At 40.1% G+C, this 18951-nt stretch overlaps 2 protein-coding genes across 4 annotated transcripts in view; one reads left to right on the top strand and one right to left on the bottom strand.

Annotated features, from left to right (window-relative positions):
- Positions 1-389: 389 nt before the first annotated feature.
- dcp1a (decapping mRNA 1A) lies at positions 390-7555 on the bottom strand. Its single transcript, XM_085926726.1, has 9 exons — positions 7391-7555; positions 6134-6174; positions 5899-6026; positions 3870-3936; positions 3014-3152; positions 2650-2736; positions 1816-2409; positions 1500-1715; positions 390-1367 (listed from the first exon to the last, which is right to left on the bottom strand). The coding sequence occupies exons 1-9, from the start codon at positions 7520-7522 to the stop codon at positions 1287-1289; spliced, it is 1485 nt and encodes a 494-aa protein (XP_085782852.1). The 5' UTR covers positions 7523-7555; the 3' UTR covers positions 390-1286.
- A 728-nt stretch (positions 7556-8283) lies between these two features.
- The window catches only part of cacna1db (calcium channel, voltage-dependent, L type, alpha 1D subunit, b), a 36323-nt gene continuing 25655 nt past the window's right edge, over positions 8284-18951 (top strand). For all 3 annotated transcript variants that reach the window (XM_085925780.1, XM_085925789.1, XM_085925771.1), the window contains exons 1-3: positions 8284-8317; positions 11081-11549; positions 11928-12033. In XM_085925780.1, coding sequence (XP_085781906.1) covers positions 8284-8317; positions 11081-11549; positions 11928-12033 — 609 coding nt within the window. The remainder of the gene's footprint in view (positions 8318-11080; positions 11550-11927; positions 12034-18951) is intronic.

Here is an 18951-nt window from a genome sequence, read left to right as displayed (position 1 = left end):
TACGATCGAGGATTTGACAAAATATCTCGGTGTATTCTGGGATATCTGACGGAATTAATTACCAAGGTGACCAAAAGGTAAATTCCGTCTGAATTTCTCATCAGTGATCAAAATGGTAAAACGTTGTGAGGGCACTATAATTGAAAATAATAAATGACTTCTAAGGCAGCCTTTTCTTCACAATTAGTAGGTGGTGGTTTAATAACACATTGTACACTGTTTATATTCACTTTTAAAAGATATAAAAATGTAATTGTACTTGGTGTACAAATACACTTTAAGACACCTTAAACATGAATGGTTTATACTTACAAGAACATAGACAGCCCTCTCATTACCCTTAGAGAAAGTAATAACAATAATAATAATAATAATAGTGATGGTAATAATAGTTTGTCACAATCCTTTAATAACCAAAATACACAGAATAACAAAAATTACACCTCCACATTTATAGAGTTTTCCAAAAATGAACTCGATCGGACATCTGACTATTGAAACCTTAAAACCTTCCTGTTGTATGAATAATAATTGCTACGTTCTGTTTTCCTAACGCAGTTCTCGCCACTTTTTTAACAAAAATCTGGCCTTCATGTGCTACTTGGCGATACAACGTACTTTGACATTAGATTCAAAATTTTGGTTATGTGACAACTCGCGCTCTTGGCCTATATAACATCAAGACAGTTGGGATGACTCTCATTACATTTCAACAGTTGATTTTAAAGTCATAGACAACACTATTCACTAAAAATTCATTTTGCTTGACTCCAAGTCAATGTAAACATTTGGGTCATTTATCTACTGCCAGCTTTACTGACTATTACCACAACCGAGCCAATATCTTAAAATAAACTGAAAGTATAATGGCTGGACACAAACAAAAAAGAAAGTGGAGGGAAAAATAACTAGATTGATGTGCCTTCTGAAAAGTAGCTTTAAAAACTAGACTTTGTTTTTCAGTTTGTTCACAACCAAACACATAAGAGCTCCCCGCATTTACAGAGCTTTAGAAAGACACAAATATGTTGCTGTAGTACAGCTGGAACAAGAAAAATGACATTTAGCATCTCCCAATAGGGCAAGGTGTCAAAAAATAAAAATTCAAAGTCCAGAGCCTAAAAGTTCATGAATCAGGTTGAGAAAGAAGGGGAAATAAAGTTCCATTTTCTGGACGTGCTCCTACACTATGACAAAACTCAATGGCCTATCGTGCAAAGAGTCTGTTGTCAGTCTCACATGAGCACCTGCTTGTGGTTTGAAAGGCATGTTTGAGAGGTGGAGAGTCAGAGCTTCAGGTTGCTGAAGTCCTTGGACAGACTCCGCAGGTACGTGTCGTGAATGGCACCGAGGAAGGCCGGGTCATTCTGCATGGTGACAACATGAATTATGTTACGAAACTGGGTGGAAGCGTCGCCAAACGCTCCTGTTAAATAATATACATCCTTCTTTCGTTAGTTAATTTTTTTGCACGAAACTTGTCTCTGAGAAGACTGTACCTTAATAAGGTGTATGAGAGTCTTCTGGAGCTGAGCTTTGCTACAGGAGGGCTGTGGGGCCTCCATAGAACCTCCGGAGGCGGTTGGGAGTTCTGAGGCGGGTGGAGGGACTACCGAGGCAGCCGTCTTACTGAGGGATTGCTGGAAGGCGCTGGGTGACAGAAGCACAGCAGGATCCGACCCAGATAAGGTAAGACCGGGACGCATAGAGACGGTCTGCAAGCAGGACGGACAAAAAAAAAAAAAAAAAAAAGCACCTTCTGAATAACACAAATGAACTGATTGATGCGTCTGTGAAGCGAGGTTGGCAACTCACTGATAGAGGTTTGATTATGTTTGGGGCCTTAGCGAGAGCATCCATCTCTTGTGTAAGCTGGAGGACTGGTTCCCTCATATGTTCTTGGAAGTTGAGGGGTGGTACCAGGGTGCTGGGCAGGAAATTTGGTGCTAGGATGGGTTTGTGGATTTCCGCATTCAGAGACTGGACTAGTAGGTCCTGTTCCAAATAGGCACGGGAAGCCGCTGATGGGACTGCAGACCCAGTGGGAACAGTTTGAGCTTGGGAACCAGCTGGTGGCACCATGAGAGGTAAGAGTGGGCCGTGAGATCGGTGCTCGGGGCACGCCGGCCGGAAAACACTGCTTGGATGTAGTGCATAAGATGCTGGGAGCACGCTGTGTTCCTGGTGAACCTGGTTTGATCCAGGATCACGGGTGGCAAAGAGGGGAGGACAAAGAGGGCTTTGGTGGGCTGGCGGGGGATAGATGTGGTTCTGGGGGTAAGTTACTGGCGGCTCGCTGGAAGCAGTGCTGTGGTTTTGAGTCGGCATGGCTGGCAGAGATGGGTCCTTTGGGATGGATGAGCCAAAAAGCTCCTCCACTGTGATCTGCTTGACGATTGTATGACTTTTCTGATGGACAAAGAAGAAAAGGTGAACAATTAGGTGAACAATTCAAACAAATTCAAAAATAGTGTGTTCATGAAAAGAATTAAATGTAATTATTAATTAAAGGTCAGAAGCTGCAACATTGAATTATATTCAATCCTGAATTTGTGACTTGTTTATTTTATGTATGATTATATTAAATGTCATTCAATTGGCAGACACCTGCTTTACTATTTATTTACGTATCAATGATTGCATGCATACCTTATCAGGCAGGTGAGAACTGTGGATGTGATCTAAAGTTCCAGTGGCGTTCAACTCTGTAGATACATTAGCATCCCTGGACTGAGCCTGCATGACAGGCACAAACAAGCTCAATTAGTTTTTGGGGGGAAAAAAAAAAAAAAAAAAGAAAGGAGGCGGTATTTTAGGAGAGCAATAGGGATACAGATTAAGTACAGAGCCTTAAAATACAGAGAATTTTGAAAATTGATGCAAATTGTTTGTGTTAAATATTTGTGTTGTCTTGTGTCAAAAGTTAAATTTTGTCTGTGTTACACGGCTACATAGGTCATGTAATGCTTGCGCATTTGGAAAGCCAAGCATCAATATTACTGAACCGACAAACCTTCTGGTATTCCTCCTTGGCTTTGCTAAGCAACTCCATGATGTCCCTGGGTCGTGCTTCAGCCACACCATTGGGCCGCCGGGGCTCCGCCTTCTCTGGCGATTTCCTTCGGGCATGTTCAGCTTCTAGTTTGACAATTCTGAGACAAACATGCGACATAGAGTGAGAAAGTTGACACATGACCCTAATTACACTTACTGCATATGTAAGAATGCCAACACACAATGAGATTACTTCATTCTCCTGATATAGTAGCAGAATGTGGCTACAGTGAACCCCTGAATAATTAGTTTGGCATGTGCAGATTCAGCTATTGGAATGATATGTTGGTGGCATTTGATCGATACTGAAGCGAGCTGGTGCTTCACTTTAAAAAAAAAGTAGCAATTTGCTGCCACCTTGTGGTATTACAGAAAGATGAATTGTTTCCATCTGGACTTTGAATAACCAAATAGTAGTACATTGAAACAAGGCTCTGTGATTCCAAAGGTTTGGAGAGCGTGCTCGGAGCATACATCCAAAAGCACCTACGATTAGGGACAACTGATTTGGAATGCCCTTTGAGCTTTACTGTACTTTGTAATGATTTTTGCAAAATACATTTCCTACAAAAATATTTGATTTATAAGTCTGAGCAACTTAATGAAGTTGGGGAACATAGATGAAACTCTTCTCAGAATGAATGGCTTTGCCCCTCTTCCGAATGACGACTCTTCTTCGACTTTCAAGTACTATGTGAAACAAAGTACTTGAAATAATATTTCAAGTACTATGTTTTTCTTCTTCTGGTGCATTTTTTGACTGTTGTGACATAGTCCCAAAAACACACTACTAGTGATACCTAGTACACACTTACTTCCACATGAGCTGAGAAATGCGTTGGCAATCCCTCTTGTCATAGAACCAAATACTGTAGATACCCACTGCAAGAAAAAGAAAACACCTCATATGATTGCTTTCAACTTTTTTTTTTATATTCGCATGATTGTTAAAAACATGTTCTCATATTCATGATATACTAGGTGGCCTGCCTACAGCTAAGTATCTCTTAGCCACATGCCCAAGTTGCATATTGTTTTTGTTTTCAAGCTATACAGCAGTCAGAGTAAATGTTTGTTAGACATAAGGCTACATTTTTGCTTGAAATATTATGATGATGACAGGTTGACCTTGGGATTATTTATGATTTCACTTGAGGTTGAATTGTGTATGAATTGAGCAAAATCTCAGTATTTTCATTCGATGTTAATTGCACTAAACCTGATCTTCAAGCATATTTCGTGTGTGCATGCGTGTGTGTGTGCGTCTGCGAGCATGTTGACATCCACAAGTCCCTAGGGAGCCTAATGTTACTTAGCAACCAAGGTGTTTGCATCCTCATAGCATCTTCTGTATCCGAGGGGATTATAGAGCCATGTAAACAGGAGTATATTGATCATGTGTGTGCATTTACACACTCACTTAACAGCTTCCTCTAGCTTTGAGTACACATAAACCTCAGACGGAATATAAAAAAAGAACAATATGGATGTCATGCTGTGACTGAGTTTGGACTTTTGGATCTTCACTCATCAAGCTTTTAATCTGCTTCGACTCGGACTTTAGGAGAATTTCAAGATAGTGTTCGTTTCAGTCCTTTTCTTTTTAATCCAGAAAAAGTACCAAAACAATCGGACTGCTGAGAAACAACCAGAGGAATACAGTTTTTCCAATTTACTTTTTAACTTACTATCGGGATTCCAATGGAACCAAAAAGGCAGTGGTTGCATTGAGGGTGGAAGAGGAGCAGAGTGAGTCTGAAACTAAATGAGAAGTGACATCATGACTTCCATACCAGGCAGGTTGAAGACCAAACAAAGCCCAACGGGGGAGCACTCTCCATCTCCACTGACTTTGACCCTGGCTATGCTCTTTTTCCTCATCGGCAAACAAATGGGGAAACGCTGTAATTCTTTATTGGTGGCCTTGGTTAAACTGATTTTCAGACTTGTAATAGAATGCCTTGGTGGGAGCACAGTCAGCCACTTTCTTAAGTTCTGAGAGTTTAATAGTAAAAAGGAACAATTAGGGCCAAATCGCAATCATCTAATGGACCTGCGTGATGTTTTAAACCAGAAGTCTCATCACAAGCTCACCTGTTAAAGCCACCCGAGTGACTACAAGCTAAAAGAAGATATGTTTCTAAGAACACTAGGGAAGTGTTTATTCTGCCTTTTCAGAGGTACTGAAATTCATTCTTTTTTAATTGTGTAAGAGTTTTTTTTTGTGGCTGTATATGAAATGTCACCATTGCAACTGCTGGCTTGCATTATGAAACCCTGGAGTTGAGAGATTTCTTTTGTAGCTTAGCAACAGCACTTGATATTACCACAGAGGAGCAGTGACATTTCTATCAGCACTTGAGAAAATGACGAAAAGGTCCAAAAGCATTTTCATTTCTTCTGAGGCAAATGTTCAATTAATGAGTAGATAAATATATCTATGACAATAAATACTCAGAACACAGGAGCTCCATGATTTAAGAAGACAATAAATTCCAATGGAAATCCTTCATAAATTAATCACAAATATAGGTCATTTTCATACAATTATAGAAATATATAGAATTAATATAATTCATATAACTTCCCACTGATGATTTTTGTCCTGGTTGCTATAGTATAGGCGCCTGGATGTACACAGGCAATTCCATATTCAAACATGAACGCATGACCAGTGGAAAAAAATATCAATAAAGCATGTAAAAAGATGAGATTGAAAACTTGATTTGTAAATAACGGCTTTTGGAACCTGTAACATTTACTGCATATGCCTGATGATGGCCTGTCACCTTGAGAGTTCCTCTACTTACAGAGAAGTATCTGACTGTATTCAGTAGTACTCACTGTTGCCATTCTTGTAGAGAAGGAAAGGCTCTTGCAGCTGGAACTCCAGGTCTTTGTTGATTGGCTCGACCAGGTTCTGTGTACTCAGTCGGTTCATGATGGTGAAGCCATGTTGAGGGGAACCTGACCTTAGTAAGACAACATTCAAAAACATTGGTTTCATTTTCCACTGGTTTGGCTTTGTTTGCCTACACGGTGATACTATAGAAATGTATCCAAATGATTCCATTCTTACCTAGTATAGACAAACAGGGTGCCCTCGATTTCAGTCTTCTCCTGTAATCAGTCAGTGATGGTGTTAATTTGAAATAGATCATTTGAAATGAAAATAAAATAATTCGGAAATATTATAAAACACATTGTGACAAGTGATACAACTACAGTGATCCCTCCTACTTCGCGGGGGTTACGTTCCAGACCCAACCGCGAAATGGGAATTTCCGCGAAATAGAAACTAGATTTTTTTGAGCTATTCTTGGAAGATATTCTATTTTTATCGCTGACATCAACCAGCTCGCTGCTAGGGGACTTTCATATCAATGGACTGTGCGCTCCGCATTCATGCCTTAGCGACGAGACTAACAGTGTATTGCTATGTCCAGATGAAGGCCACCGCCGGTGGAGAGTGTTATATCTTTACTATTTTCCAGGTTCTGATGTAGCAAGCATGGTTCGGACAACGACGTGATGGGTACTGCTTTATTCCTTTCATCACAGTCAGTTCACTGGCCGTACATCGCGACACTGAACGTCCCCGAAGCTCCCCCTCCCACATCCGGGGTTTTCCCACTACGGAACATGAGTTAGTCCAAAATATACAACAGCGAGAACGCCCTGAAGTCACATGTGACGATAAAGTATACTGTACTGACTCTTTAATTTATTCATTTCACTTTTAAACGTAAGCTATCATTATTAAAGGAAAATGAAGAAACTCAAGTGGCCGCGAAACCTCGTGAAATGATGAAATTTCTGCGATAAAATAATTCATTTCCGCATTTTTGAAAACCCGCGATATAGCGAAGCCGCGATAGTTGAAGCCGCGAAGTAGGAGGGATTACTGTAATTGCACAGAAGACATTAAAACGGAATTCCAAAATATGCCCCCTTCAATGTAAAACGTTATACTATCTGACAATCTGGTATTATAATATGGTGCCTAATATACAGTACTATGCAGGTCGTGATTTTTTGACTAACTTACCAAGCAAAAATTGATGGTTCCCAACTTTCTGCATCCCAGCAGTTTGGAACCCAAAATTCCTGTTACTGATCGCAATACAAAACCTCAACACATAGTGCATAACAGTTGCTGGTGTTGTGAAATGTATCAATGTCATTCAAACACAAGATGTGTAGTTAAAGTGTAAGGAATTCAACACAGCTCGCAGTGTTGTTTTTATCCAGCGTTAGCTTCGGCACGCCAAGTTAATTTTCCGATGTCCGGGCTTATTTCCTCGCTCTCTTTCTCGTTTTTGTTTCACAAACTCACCCATTCGTTGGCTTTGGAATTGAAGTTGTAGAGGGCCACCTGGCCGGTAACGTCAAGCAACGTGTTGATGTATGGGTCTTGTCTCTGGAGAGCTGCTAAACTCATCATATGTCCAGCATTTGCGGTGTCCATTTTGGATGCAAATATTGCTCCCACACGAACACATTTCATAGGGACACCTTTGACTTCCGTACTAACCGGAAGTAAATGGGTTTCAAAATAATTCAGTACACACAAGTCTAAAAAATATATTTTAGATTTTTCCTCAAATAAATGTCAATGGTTAAACATTACACAACACCACAAGAATACACTGTAAAACTTTCTTTCTTTCTTTCTTTCTTTCTTTCTTTCTTTCTTTCTTTCTTTCTTTCTTTCTTTCTTTCTTTCTTTCTTTCTTTCTTTCTGGTAGCTGACACCTTAAAACCATCCTGCATCAAGTGAATTTTTGTTCATAAAAATGCTATCACTTGCACTCTGTGGATGAGTTGCAGTGGCAGGTTTTTCCCACAATATGCATGTTTGCATTTGTAAACACAGTTAATCAGTACTAATAAAATTATGGAAAATCCACCCAATCAATAAAACTATGGAAAATGCACCCAATCAATGCATGGTAACCATAATAATTTAGAACATTTTAGTTTCATTTGTCTGCCTTGCCCCAGTGGAGCTACAGCTGTGTCTGCTTCACTTTTTCTGTTGAGAGGACACTGGAGCAGGGATTATAATGGAAGGATTATGTGCAACCGGTTATCCCTCATCCAGGCACAGGTAATCCAATCACTGGTAACCTTCCAGCACGGCTCGGACAACTCATTTTCTCTGGAAAAGCAGCACAGTGAAAGCACAGCGAGGCACTATGAGGCCTGAATGGGAAGGCAGGTGACAGAATGCCATTCATTGTAAGAGGAAGACCCCTGAGGGGTAAGTGCTTTATTTTGAGAGAGAATAATTCCCTATTTGATAACAATCATAATGTGCTTATTTATCAGGTCTTTGACTTTGAACACAGAACAATTGAGTAAAGATATACCAAGCGATTAATAAAAGAGTTTTGGGCTTCTGTTAAAAAATGATAGATATGGGGGGGATTCATACTTAAGTGAAAACAAATGAGAGAAAAAGGATATGTGTCTGTCTCGGACTCAAGTGTGGGGGCGTCTTGAACCGTTTCGTTAAGCAAAACCGTTGGTAGTTATTTTTAATTTACCAAAACCTTGGAATTTTCTATGATCCGTGAAAATTCTCTGATTATTATACACCTCATTTCAAAACAGCAACAGGTGCATAAAAATGTATTCATTTCCTTGCATATCCAAGTGTGCAGCATATAGCAATATTCTCCAGTTATGGCCAACAGCTGACTGAGTGGCTAAGGGTTGTTCGGGTTCTATCCAATGTTGGCAAAAGTGGGCTGAGGTTGCGCTACCCTCCTCCCGGTTAATGTGCGCACAGACACCCGGATGTGGCCAACATGATTGTCGCTCCTCGCAAGGTTCCGCGCTCGGAAAATGTTGGCAATATAACTCAGGTTAGCCTCGGATATACTCTCCAACGATGAGTTGGATCTGACGTGGAGCATTTCCATGTGGATTTGAGGATGCAAGAAGAAGATGAACTGTCAGAAGGTAATAATATAGAAATTTTTTTTTTTTTTAGAAAAAACGGAGGAGAGTTGGTGCGCTCTTGTATGTGCGTGCTTATGTGCGCGCGTCTGCGTGAGGAAAAAAGAAAGAGCTGTACAATATTTTCATATTTTGACATTACTTTTTGTTGGTGTCTTTTCCTATATAGTGTCATTTGAAATGAACGGATTTAATTTTGCAACACCTTGCAAAGACGCGACCTACCTCGCAGAAAAGTGATTACCAGTTGTTATCCAGCGGTTTTCACAACTACACGCGCACGCACACAAATTACATTTATACACCCCGATACCGTGTACAAGAGAGGAAGATAAGTGATCTCATATTATAAAATCTTAGACTAAATGCGATCTATTGTCATTTTATGTAATGACTCTCTATTTGGGGAAAAACATGTAAGATTTGATTTACTGTTCAACAAAACCACCTTGTATTATTTACTGCAAGGTGTTTTCTGACTGAGTAAACTCTGCAGTCAGCATGGACTCAGTTCTAACTCAGTGTGAATGGTTGTCTGTGAATTTGTGCCCTAGTGACCAATCCAGGGTGTTCGTAGTCAGCTGAGATAGACTCTTCCCTGTGAGCCCGAAAATGATAAGTGCAATTGGAAATACCTTTGAGGGATGTTTTTTGTTGAATGTCTTGCTCAATTTGTATTCCAGTTATCCTTTGAATATCCACAGCATATATGTTTTAGACTCATTATGATTTGAAGACTCATTTTTGGGATGACATGACATTACAGCACTAGCTCCTGTATGCCAAAGAGATGAGTCAAGGGCACTGTTTTTTTAACGCTCAGTTTGCATTGATTTTAATGACTCACTCATCCATTCATGCAGTGCAGACGGTCCTCTTTGCTCCCCCATGCTCACGGCACACCACATTGTTTTATTATTTGTGTCAAGCATGAAAGCTCAAGGGACAGATATGAGCATATCTATTCTCAAAATCACTTTTGATTTGGATTATTGTGAAGTTCGATCAGAAAACATACAATTGCTTTCCACAGTGCTTTATTGAGAGTGTCCTTGGAAGAAAATGTTACATTTTGTTAAAGATCCCATTAAATAATTTATTTTCTCTTGGAAATGTTCCGGTCTGTTTGCATTGGTGCTTGAAGTGTGGCAGAGGCCAACCGGATCTAGCATATGACTGGATTACTGCAGGACTGGAGTGTGATTTTATGGCCTTGAATATCATGAAACATGTATGTGTTTGATATGTACCAATAGCGAGAAAGAAAGTGTTGAGAAAGTGTTACCAACAGCCTTTTAAAATAAAAAATAAAAACATGTCTTCACACTCTCCTTTTTATTGTCACCTGTTTCCTTTCTTTGTGGCAATTTGCATCTGTGTTGAGAATCTCACTATGTTTTTTATGGTTCAGACATTGCAGTATATGTGGAGCCTCAAAATACGATACAAGGTCACAGTTTTTCTGTTGCAGTACGTCTGTAAATGTGTGGTGCTGAATCAATTAGTGTGGAGGCGAAGAGTTGGCTAAGTGTGTTTTTTTTTTTTTTCTCGATGGTCCATTTCACTTGGATTCAGCCGCTTCACTGGGTGTGAAGTGGGCCTTTTGAAGCATGACTGGCATATGCAGTTTGGAACTGGGCTCCATTTATGCTCCAACAATATGACCACAGTTAACAAATGCGTCTGACATATTGCAACTTGGAAAAATCATTTCTAAGGATTGCAAACAATACTGTTGCTCTGCATTGCTGCATCTGGTTGATGTAATTTCACTTACGAGAGCGTGGAAACCACAATTTTTTTAATTCAAATTTTTTATTTAATTTACTGTATCTTTCTCATTAAAATAAGTGTTACATTGTCCAATTTTGTCCAATTTGCATTACTTGTTTATTACCCATGGATATGGCTTTAGAAATGCAGTATAAAAATTCATTTGATGCTTGCTAACCTGCAAGCATTGATCATTACACAAATGTTGTTATTGGTTACCATGGTTGTTGAAAGTATTGCATATTTATTTGCTAATGTATTGCCTCTTTCTCGCTTGCTGTCTTTATAGGGGCACAGTATGCCAGCAACAAAAGGACCACTTCCTCTGCTGATGCCTCAGCCCTTTGGTCAGAAAGCCAAACTCATCTCCACCAACTCAGCCCACCTGAGTCCCTGCACGCCCCCGCCAGCAGTGGCAAGCCCGTCGGTTCGTCTTACGGCCTCCTGGGAGCAAAGAGTGGCGCCCATGTACCCGGTGGCACCGGTTCCGGTGTCAGCCCGGTTCTTGCTTGGCATGCGGCCATTAACGCCGCTCGCCAAGCGCAGGGCGATGTTGCAAAGGTTGACTTGAGTCCACAGCGCTCACCGTGCGCCACCGGAGCGGCTCCTGTCGGCTCATTAGCACAGAGAAAGAGGCAGCAGTATGCCAAGAGCAAAAAACAGGGTGGGTCCACTAACAGCAGACCACCCAGAGCGTTGTTCTGCCTCACCCTCAACAACCCCATCCGCAGAGCCTGCATCAGCCTGGTGGAGTGGAAGTATCCTTTCAATATTTGGTTGTTGTGGTTGTTGACAAAATAGATGACAATTTGACTGAAAATCAGTGAGTAAAATAATCTTCCTGCATTGTTCTAACTGAGGAGAGGAGGGAAAGCTATAAACTGTTCATCTAAAACAGGAAGCAATATTTACCAAAGAACAGAGGTTGTTTCCAGTGGCGGAGCTAGAGGTGAGCCCGCAGGGGCACTGGAACCCCTTTTAGACTTTTTTATACAATATACTTTTAATCCAAACTGATTTTGATCTTCCAGCATCGTCGTAGCTATGCGCTCAAATGAGTTCCATTCTTATCTTATCCTTTTATTTTTCATATCCTACAGTGTGGTAAAAATCTTCCTTAACCATTTGACTTTCAGACCATTCGATATATTTATACTGCTGTCTATTTTTGCCAACTGCGTGGCCTTAGCCATCTACATCCCTTTCCCTGGAGATGACTCCAATTCTACCAACCAAGAGCTGGTAAGTACCGTAAAGCAGAAAAGTATACATCGTGGGTAGTGATGTCATGGCTAAACTGTTACATGACATATGCATGTGGTCTTTGTAGCGGAACAGATTTGCCTTTCAGGATCAAGTCACACTGTCAATCAGTCAACTATTGATTGATTCATGTGGTTTTCTCTGACTCCCACTGCCTCACACATTCCAAATACATCGATGTTGGATCTAGTCACCGTGGGACGGTGGGAAACGTAATTTCGATCTCTTTGTGTGTCTTAACGTGAAGAAATTGACAATAAAGCTGACTTTGACTTTGAGATTTTGGCTCTAAATTGCCCATAGGTATAAATAAGAGAGTGAAAAGTCATGTGTGCCCTATGATTGACTGGCGACCAGTTCAAGGTATAGTCAGCTGAGATAACTTCCAGCTCCCCATGAGTCCTAAACAGGATAAATGGGATAGACAATTGATGGATAGATCAGTTGCTTTTTTATCGGCAGATTTTACATGTCCTTAGAAAACCATTCAGTCAGTGTTTGCTTTGGTCTCTGAGCCTTGTAGGAAGTGAGTGTCTCAGTAGACCGAGAGGAATTGCTAGTTGTGCACAGAGAAACATTGCATGTTTCATCAACAGATGGGGATTACTCACTTTGTGTGTATAGTACGTATGTGTGTGTGTGTGTGCACGCGTCATAACATCACAATGCACAGTGTGTGCGTGTGTGTACTTGAGAGTGAAAGTGAATGCTGTGCAACTTGAGCACATCTCTCAGCCCTATTTCATCATTTCTCTAATTTGTTTGAATTTTGAAAATAAAAATTCTCAGCGGAACAACTGGTGTAGGGGTACACTCGCCTGTCTTTTGTGTGGGCAGCGTGGTATCGATTCCCGCACAGTGGTGCTGTGTGACTGGTTGTTCGTCTCTATATGTGTCCTGCGACTGGCTGGCGACCAGTTCAAGGTGTAGTCTGCCTTTCGCCCAATGTCAGCTGGGATAGGCTCCAGCTCCCCCACGATCTATCTATCTATCTACATATATGCAACCTGCATGATGCAACCCGCATTAGGTCCCCTTTGCCGTCAAGTAGGAAGTCGAGGCAAGCTCGTTGTTGGCATCAGAGCCAATAATCTTCGGCTTTGCGACCACAAATATGATGACACTTTTGTCAAGTATCGTTCCCATGAAGGGTCGATGAGAAAACATACTCTAATTGTCCTTAGTTGCCAATGTGAGTGTGGATAGTTGTTTGGCCATTTGTGCCATGTGTAAACCTGCAGCATGCGTACCACACGTGTGCCCCTCCCTCACCCGTGGGTTTGTATGTATGTGATGTCTTTGGTTTGTTTGCATGTGATTTTGCGTGTGTGATTCTCAGAACCAATAGTCGGATTGCATCATTTTCCCGGTGGGGGATTAAAGGTTTAGAGGGAAGAGGAAATGAGAGTCACACTAAGCAGCATATGGCTTTGACCGACGCGTGTGGGTTTTTTCCTCTGTGTGTGTTCGGTAATGTAAACACAGTATTAAACACTTTTGTGAAATAGAAATATGATGAGCCATGAATAGATATGCTCATGACAATTTTATAGAATTCCATATGACAGCAATAGTCAACAATACATTTTAGTCAGAGAGCTTCATGAGCTTCTTAATCACACACACATGTACGCACGCACTTTGTGCACTACAGAAATGTAGGTACTCTCAAATTTCAGTTAGGATTGTTGTGTTGAGCCTTATTAGAAAATAAATTCCAAGATGATAAGTTAATTTGAATGTTGGGCAAATGAGGTTTAGGTTCGGTGCCTTGCTCAAGGGCACCACAGCAATAGTCAGACTGCAGACAAGCATCTGTCCAACAACTAGGACAGGATTTGTTCGGTGACACTGTTTCCAAATTATTTCCTTATTATTCCTAATTTATTATCTATTAAAATCCTGCATTTTGGCTATCTAGATAGCAAATAAAAATATATTTTTTTGTTTGCCATTGTGCCATGCAAGTAATTTTTCTGAGTTGTAATTGGTATTGTTAAATGGCCAGATTAAGAATGAATGACAGTGGCTGACTGGCTAAACATCTCGGCAATGTAGAAATTGAACAGGTTTGTGGTGTGCGTGACAAATGACAACATTCGCTGCCTGTAGGATGAATTTGTCCACAAGATGTTTTGCTTGACACAAGTTTGCATCAGTTTTGGTGTACGCATAACACTAGTCACAATTTTTCTTATATAACTATATTATATAACTATTTCGGTCTTTACTTCAATTGATTACTTTTGTGTGTTTGACCCCAGTGTAGGTCTGCACTCTCCTTCACCTTGTTTACAAGCACAGCAGGCTTTCGACGCAACTGTCACCATGACGACTTGATTGGAGTGGAGTGTGCAGGAACAGGGGTGTCAACAAGTATGTCAGGTTGAAGGCAGCTTGTCCAAGAAATTTCCAAAAAAGCAAGAGAAGGCAGAGGAGATACTAATGAGGCTTGAGGAGGATGGTAAAAGAAAAAGCAATTAAAATCATGGATGAGGAGAAAGAATGAGGGCAGGGAAAGCGATGGAGGAATGAAGAGCATGAGAATGGCATCATGTCTCACATCACAATACAGGAAGTAAGAGTGATGATATTGAATAAATCCTATGTGTTCATCCTAAAATGTTGAAGTGTGTGACTTAAAGAATCACCTAATGGGATAGTAGAAAATAGATTGGTGGACGAATCCCTCTTCTCACAAGGAGAAAATCAATTAACAATTAAAGCAGCTAATGCGAAGTGACGCTGTTGCTGTGGTTTAGCTCGGAAGTCTCCGTCTTGCTCCTGCGGTCCATTTTCTTCCATTTCCTCTTGTATCAAATGTGCCCTCTTATCATGTTCATGGACACTTTTTCCTCCATTGTTCTAACTTGTTTCTAAACTGGTAACATCTCATTCCCATGGTGGTCCTGTACAAAACATAACAGCAAATAACTAAAGGTGTCCTGATCTAATATTGATATCAGAAAAAAAAAAAAATCAACACGGACTATCTCATTTTGCAATCAAAATCTACGATAAAGTTTTGAGGTTATTCTTTGAGAGAAGGAAAATAGTACATGTGTCTTATTGTCTTTTTCAAGCAGCATTTTAATAATGAATGGTTCGTGTAGCTATTGAACACACAGGTGTAGCATTAAATACTGTAACTTATCATCATCATTGTTATGATATTATGAGCATGCTGCCATGCTCAGCGGTAACCACGTGCTCTGCTGCTTTCCTCGGCCTTTCATCTTATTGTGGCTAATGAGAACACAATCTAATAGGAGCTGATTAGGCTGCTGGTTGCCTGCTTGAATTACCTTCCGTACGTTTTTCCAGCACACTCCATACAAATGATAATCAATGATGATGTTGATGGTAATGTTGGAGTTATGTTCATCATGAAAGAGGAAAGGACATTTCCAAATGGTTCTGAATTTTGGAGGGTTCGTGGATTTATCACGTTGCAAAGATGTGACACATTTGAAGTGGTCAAGCTGTGATGACGCTCCTTCTGTTCATTCAACGAAACGGAAAATGAGTTGCTGTCCAATAAAAAGCTTTTCCAAATGTGTAATTTTATTTGGTACCAACATTTTGCTGTTTTTACCAAGAGTTTTATACGCTTATATCCAGAAAGCTGGAATGACTTCCCGTTGACACCATGGGGCTAACATCACAGCTCTGAGTGATACGAAGCAAAGTATAACGAGAGAGTCCCAAAGCATTGAGTGTTGTGTCAGCTTCAGTTATTGTCACTGAGGTTAGTGGCAGCAAGTGAACCAGTGTGTTTGTGTGGTAATGCCAGCCTTTCAGTCCGATGAGTACAGTTGCATGTTCACACATTCGTGTAAAGGCCAAGCTTGTTGGCCACGGATTGAATCAAAAGGCCCCTTAAGAAAAAAAAAAAATCATAGTTGCATACAATGCTCTGTTGCTTATAATATATTTGTGTGTTTGGTTAGAGTCAAGTCACCCCAAAACTAAACAAATAAACAAAAAAAAAAAGAAAAATGTAAATAAATAAATAAATACATAAATAAATAAATAAATAAATAAATAAATAAATAAATAAATAAATAAATAAATAAATAACAAGCAAGGCAGTTAATCTGGTGCTTGTGTTGTGTGAATGCTACTTCTTGATAAAACTGCAAAGTTTCACACAACATATTGTTGCACTTCCAAAGCACCGCCAGTTCATTCGTGTTGCTACCAGATTTGTTTTAAATTCGAGTAGATTACTTTTTTCCTCCTCTTCTCTTCGCCCTACTCTGCTTTTAAACACTGCCAATTATAGTAGGTACTATAATTAATGTGATAACACATTTTCAAAAAAATGTTTTTTATTTAAATGATGGTTTGCTATCCATCCATTCATTTTTCTATCCCAGTTGACGTTGGGGCGAGAGGACTTGTACATGCTGAATTGATTTCTAGCCAATTGTGCACATATCGATTGACAGCAATCACATCACTCTTTTCATATACAAATAATGTGTGTGAAAGATACTGATCTTAAAAACACACTCATTGACTAATACACTTAACACATTACAACATACCCAAGCAATCTGTTGGTACCGTCTATATACGTCCCCTAGTGGCTAACAGCCGTATAGACATGACAATGTGATTGGCACTTGAGGTGATATTTCTTGCATTATAGAATAACTGTAATTAATTCACTCAAATGTTAAAAGAGTATCTTTTAAATGATTTGGTTGCTGCAGTGCCCTGTAATGAGAAGAATGGGGCCTAGTAGTGCTTTATAATTGGTGGACCAGCTAAAACTGGTGCTTGTACAAACACTAATCAATCATGTTTACAACAATTCATTACCTCATTAACTTTAAGTGCTGCAAATACACATCTGTAAGAGGGGGGGGGGGGCTTTCAGCAAAATACAAATGTTTCCTTCTTTTTGCTGTTGCCACTACAACCAGAATTCACGACTCATTCAGGATTCATATGCAAAAAAAATCTAGGACATTTCATTTATCCTCTGCTGTACTTTGTCCTGGCTTTGGCCCTAGTAAGCAGAATTTCTTGTCCAGTTCCCAAAAGAGAGGATTTGAAGGCTTACACGATGCGCTGCTCCTCCTTAAATCAATTAAGCTGCTTTTCTTTCTCTCAGCAATGAGGGTCCAAGCCTCAGTTTTGTCATTAGTGAAGATTTAGATCATCTTAAAGTCATGGAAGCTAAAGATTAAAGAAAATCAGCAAAAATGATTTTGGTTCCCATTGCAAATAAAGTTTTTGGAAATAAATAGTATGGAACGTTGTTAATACAGGGACTCATCTTTCTTGACTGTCCCAAGTTCAAGTCTCATTCAGTGCCCACATAAAAAAAAAAAAAAAGAAGCCTTATTTCCATGGCAACCGTATCCTGACTACAGCTGTACTATATGGCTCACAAGGAGATTACTGTGATTATGTGTGAAGATTTTTTCCCCCCATCTTCATTTGCGTATTCCATCAAAATGTAATGCAAATGCTGGATGGTCTCATCAGGAAAATACTGTAAAAAATACAGCTGCTCCCAGAAAGTAGCCAAGATTCTGCCCTTCAAAAGATTCTAATGCTCATCTGATGGGCTCTCTCAGACAAGCATAAATTCAAAGGCATGTTTGTTATTGTAGTTATATTGACTGAAGTGCCTCTGCTTGAGATGTTTGTAAAATGTTGTCTTCCTCGGAGTGTAAATCAAAAATGACTACGAGTGGGCTTGACTCACAAACCTTATATAATCTTCTTCTCATCTCACTTTCTTGATCTTCACACCCATTGTTTTTCACACCCCACAATGTCATGCATGACTGTGGCTTGAACTCATGCATTTTTGTGCTAATATTTTCTGGAAAATTATGGTTGATCCTATGGCTTTGGAGCATTGATTTATTAAATATAAAATGAGATGATTGCTGTTTTTTGTGTGTCGTTCTCCTGAATCGGACTCCAACGAGTTCGTTTATATTTCTGCGGTGGAGACCGCTCATCTCTCCTGTGCTGAATTTAAAGGGCATGAGGAGCTTCCATTAGCTGGGAAACAAGTTGGCTGTGTTCACGCTCACAACGGCGCAAACATCTCTTTTTAATTGCGTCTGAAAAAATACCAAAAGAAAGAAAACCCATGCATCAGTTGCGCTAGACTTGTGCTGGGCATGAAAATAGGGCACCATTCATTTGTATGTGTGTGTCAGCACATTAGTAGTCATGTGACTGCATCATTTGTGGTCTGTTGTAATCTCCATTCTTTGGCTCCTGTGTCAGCAGTTCAACAAGTTGATGAGCAGATATTTCAGAGCCAGTGCAAACACAACCACAACGCAGCCGGGAAATCTCAGCATCAACCTCACTTTGATTTCTACGCGACTCACAGCCAAAACTTTGATAACATTTTTAGTTGGAGGATTCAGTTACTTTTGAATCAATTTCCTGGTTTATTTTGTCTTTAAAGAAGAGTCATGTTTTTAAATGGGGCAACTGGAAGGCATTTACCTATAAAGGATTTGAGATGACGTGTCTTAAACAGAGCTGTCTGTTTACTGTCCGTGAATGACCACGTCCCATTCAAGAGCACTTGCTGTGTTTACGTCATCTAAATCAGCACAAGTGCTTAGCTTAATGGACCTCTAAAGCTGCCAACTCGCTGATCCTTTCGCATGGCGTAATGCAGACATGAACACAGAGAATGAGTGTATGCGTGTGCGTGCGTGTGGGAGAAGCAGAAAGACAAGTGGTCATGGAGGCGAATACAACAATGATTGTGTTTTCTGTGAGAGAGAACGCAAATCGGACCGACGGCATAAACACAAAAAGAATAGATTGTGTGCAGGATCGTCCAAGTTCAGACACCTGTCTCTATTACCCAACCAAGTTGCCATGGAAACTTGTAGATTGTTCAACTCA

Source organism: Syngnathus leptorhynchus, chromosome 1 (genome assembly GCF_054491065.1).
Source record: "Syngnathus leptorhynchus isolate UIUO chromosome 1, UIUO_Slep, whole genome shotgun sequence".
In the NCBI taxonomy this organism is placed as follows: Eukaryota; Metazoa; Chordata; class Actinopteri; order Syngnathiformes; family Syngnathidae; genus Syngnathus; species Syngnathus leptorhynchus.
Note: the sequence above shows the minus strand (reverse complement) of the source record. Positions and strands in the feature narration are given on the sequence as shown.

Bases quoted from the DNA above. Each gene is read 5' to 3' on its own strand.
- dcp1a (XM_085926726.1), bottom strand. From the start codon at position 7,522: ATGGACACCGCAAATGCTGGACATATGATGAGTTTAGCAGCTCTCCAG. The intron at 2,737-3,013 runs GTTTGTCGGTTC...CCTGTCATGCAG, and splicing joins CCAAGGAGGAATACCAGAAG to GCTCAGTCCAGGGATGCTAA. The intron at 1,368-1,499 runs GTACAGTCTTCT...GTCACCATGCAG, and splicing joins CTCTCATACACCTTATTAAG to AATGACCCGGCCTTCCTCGG.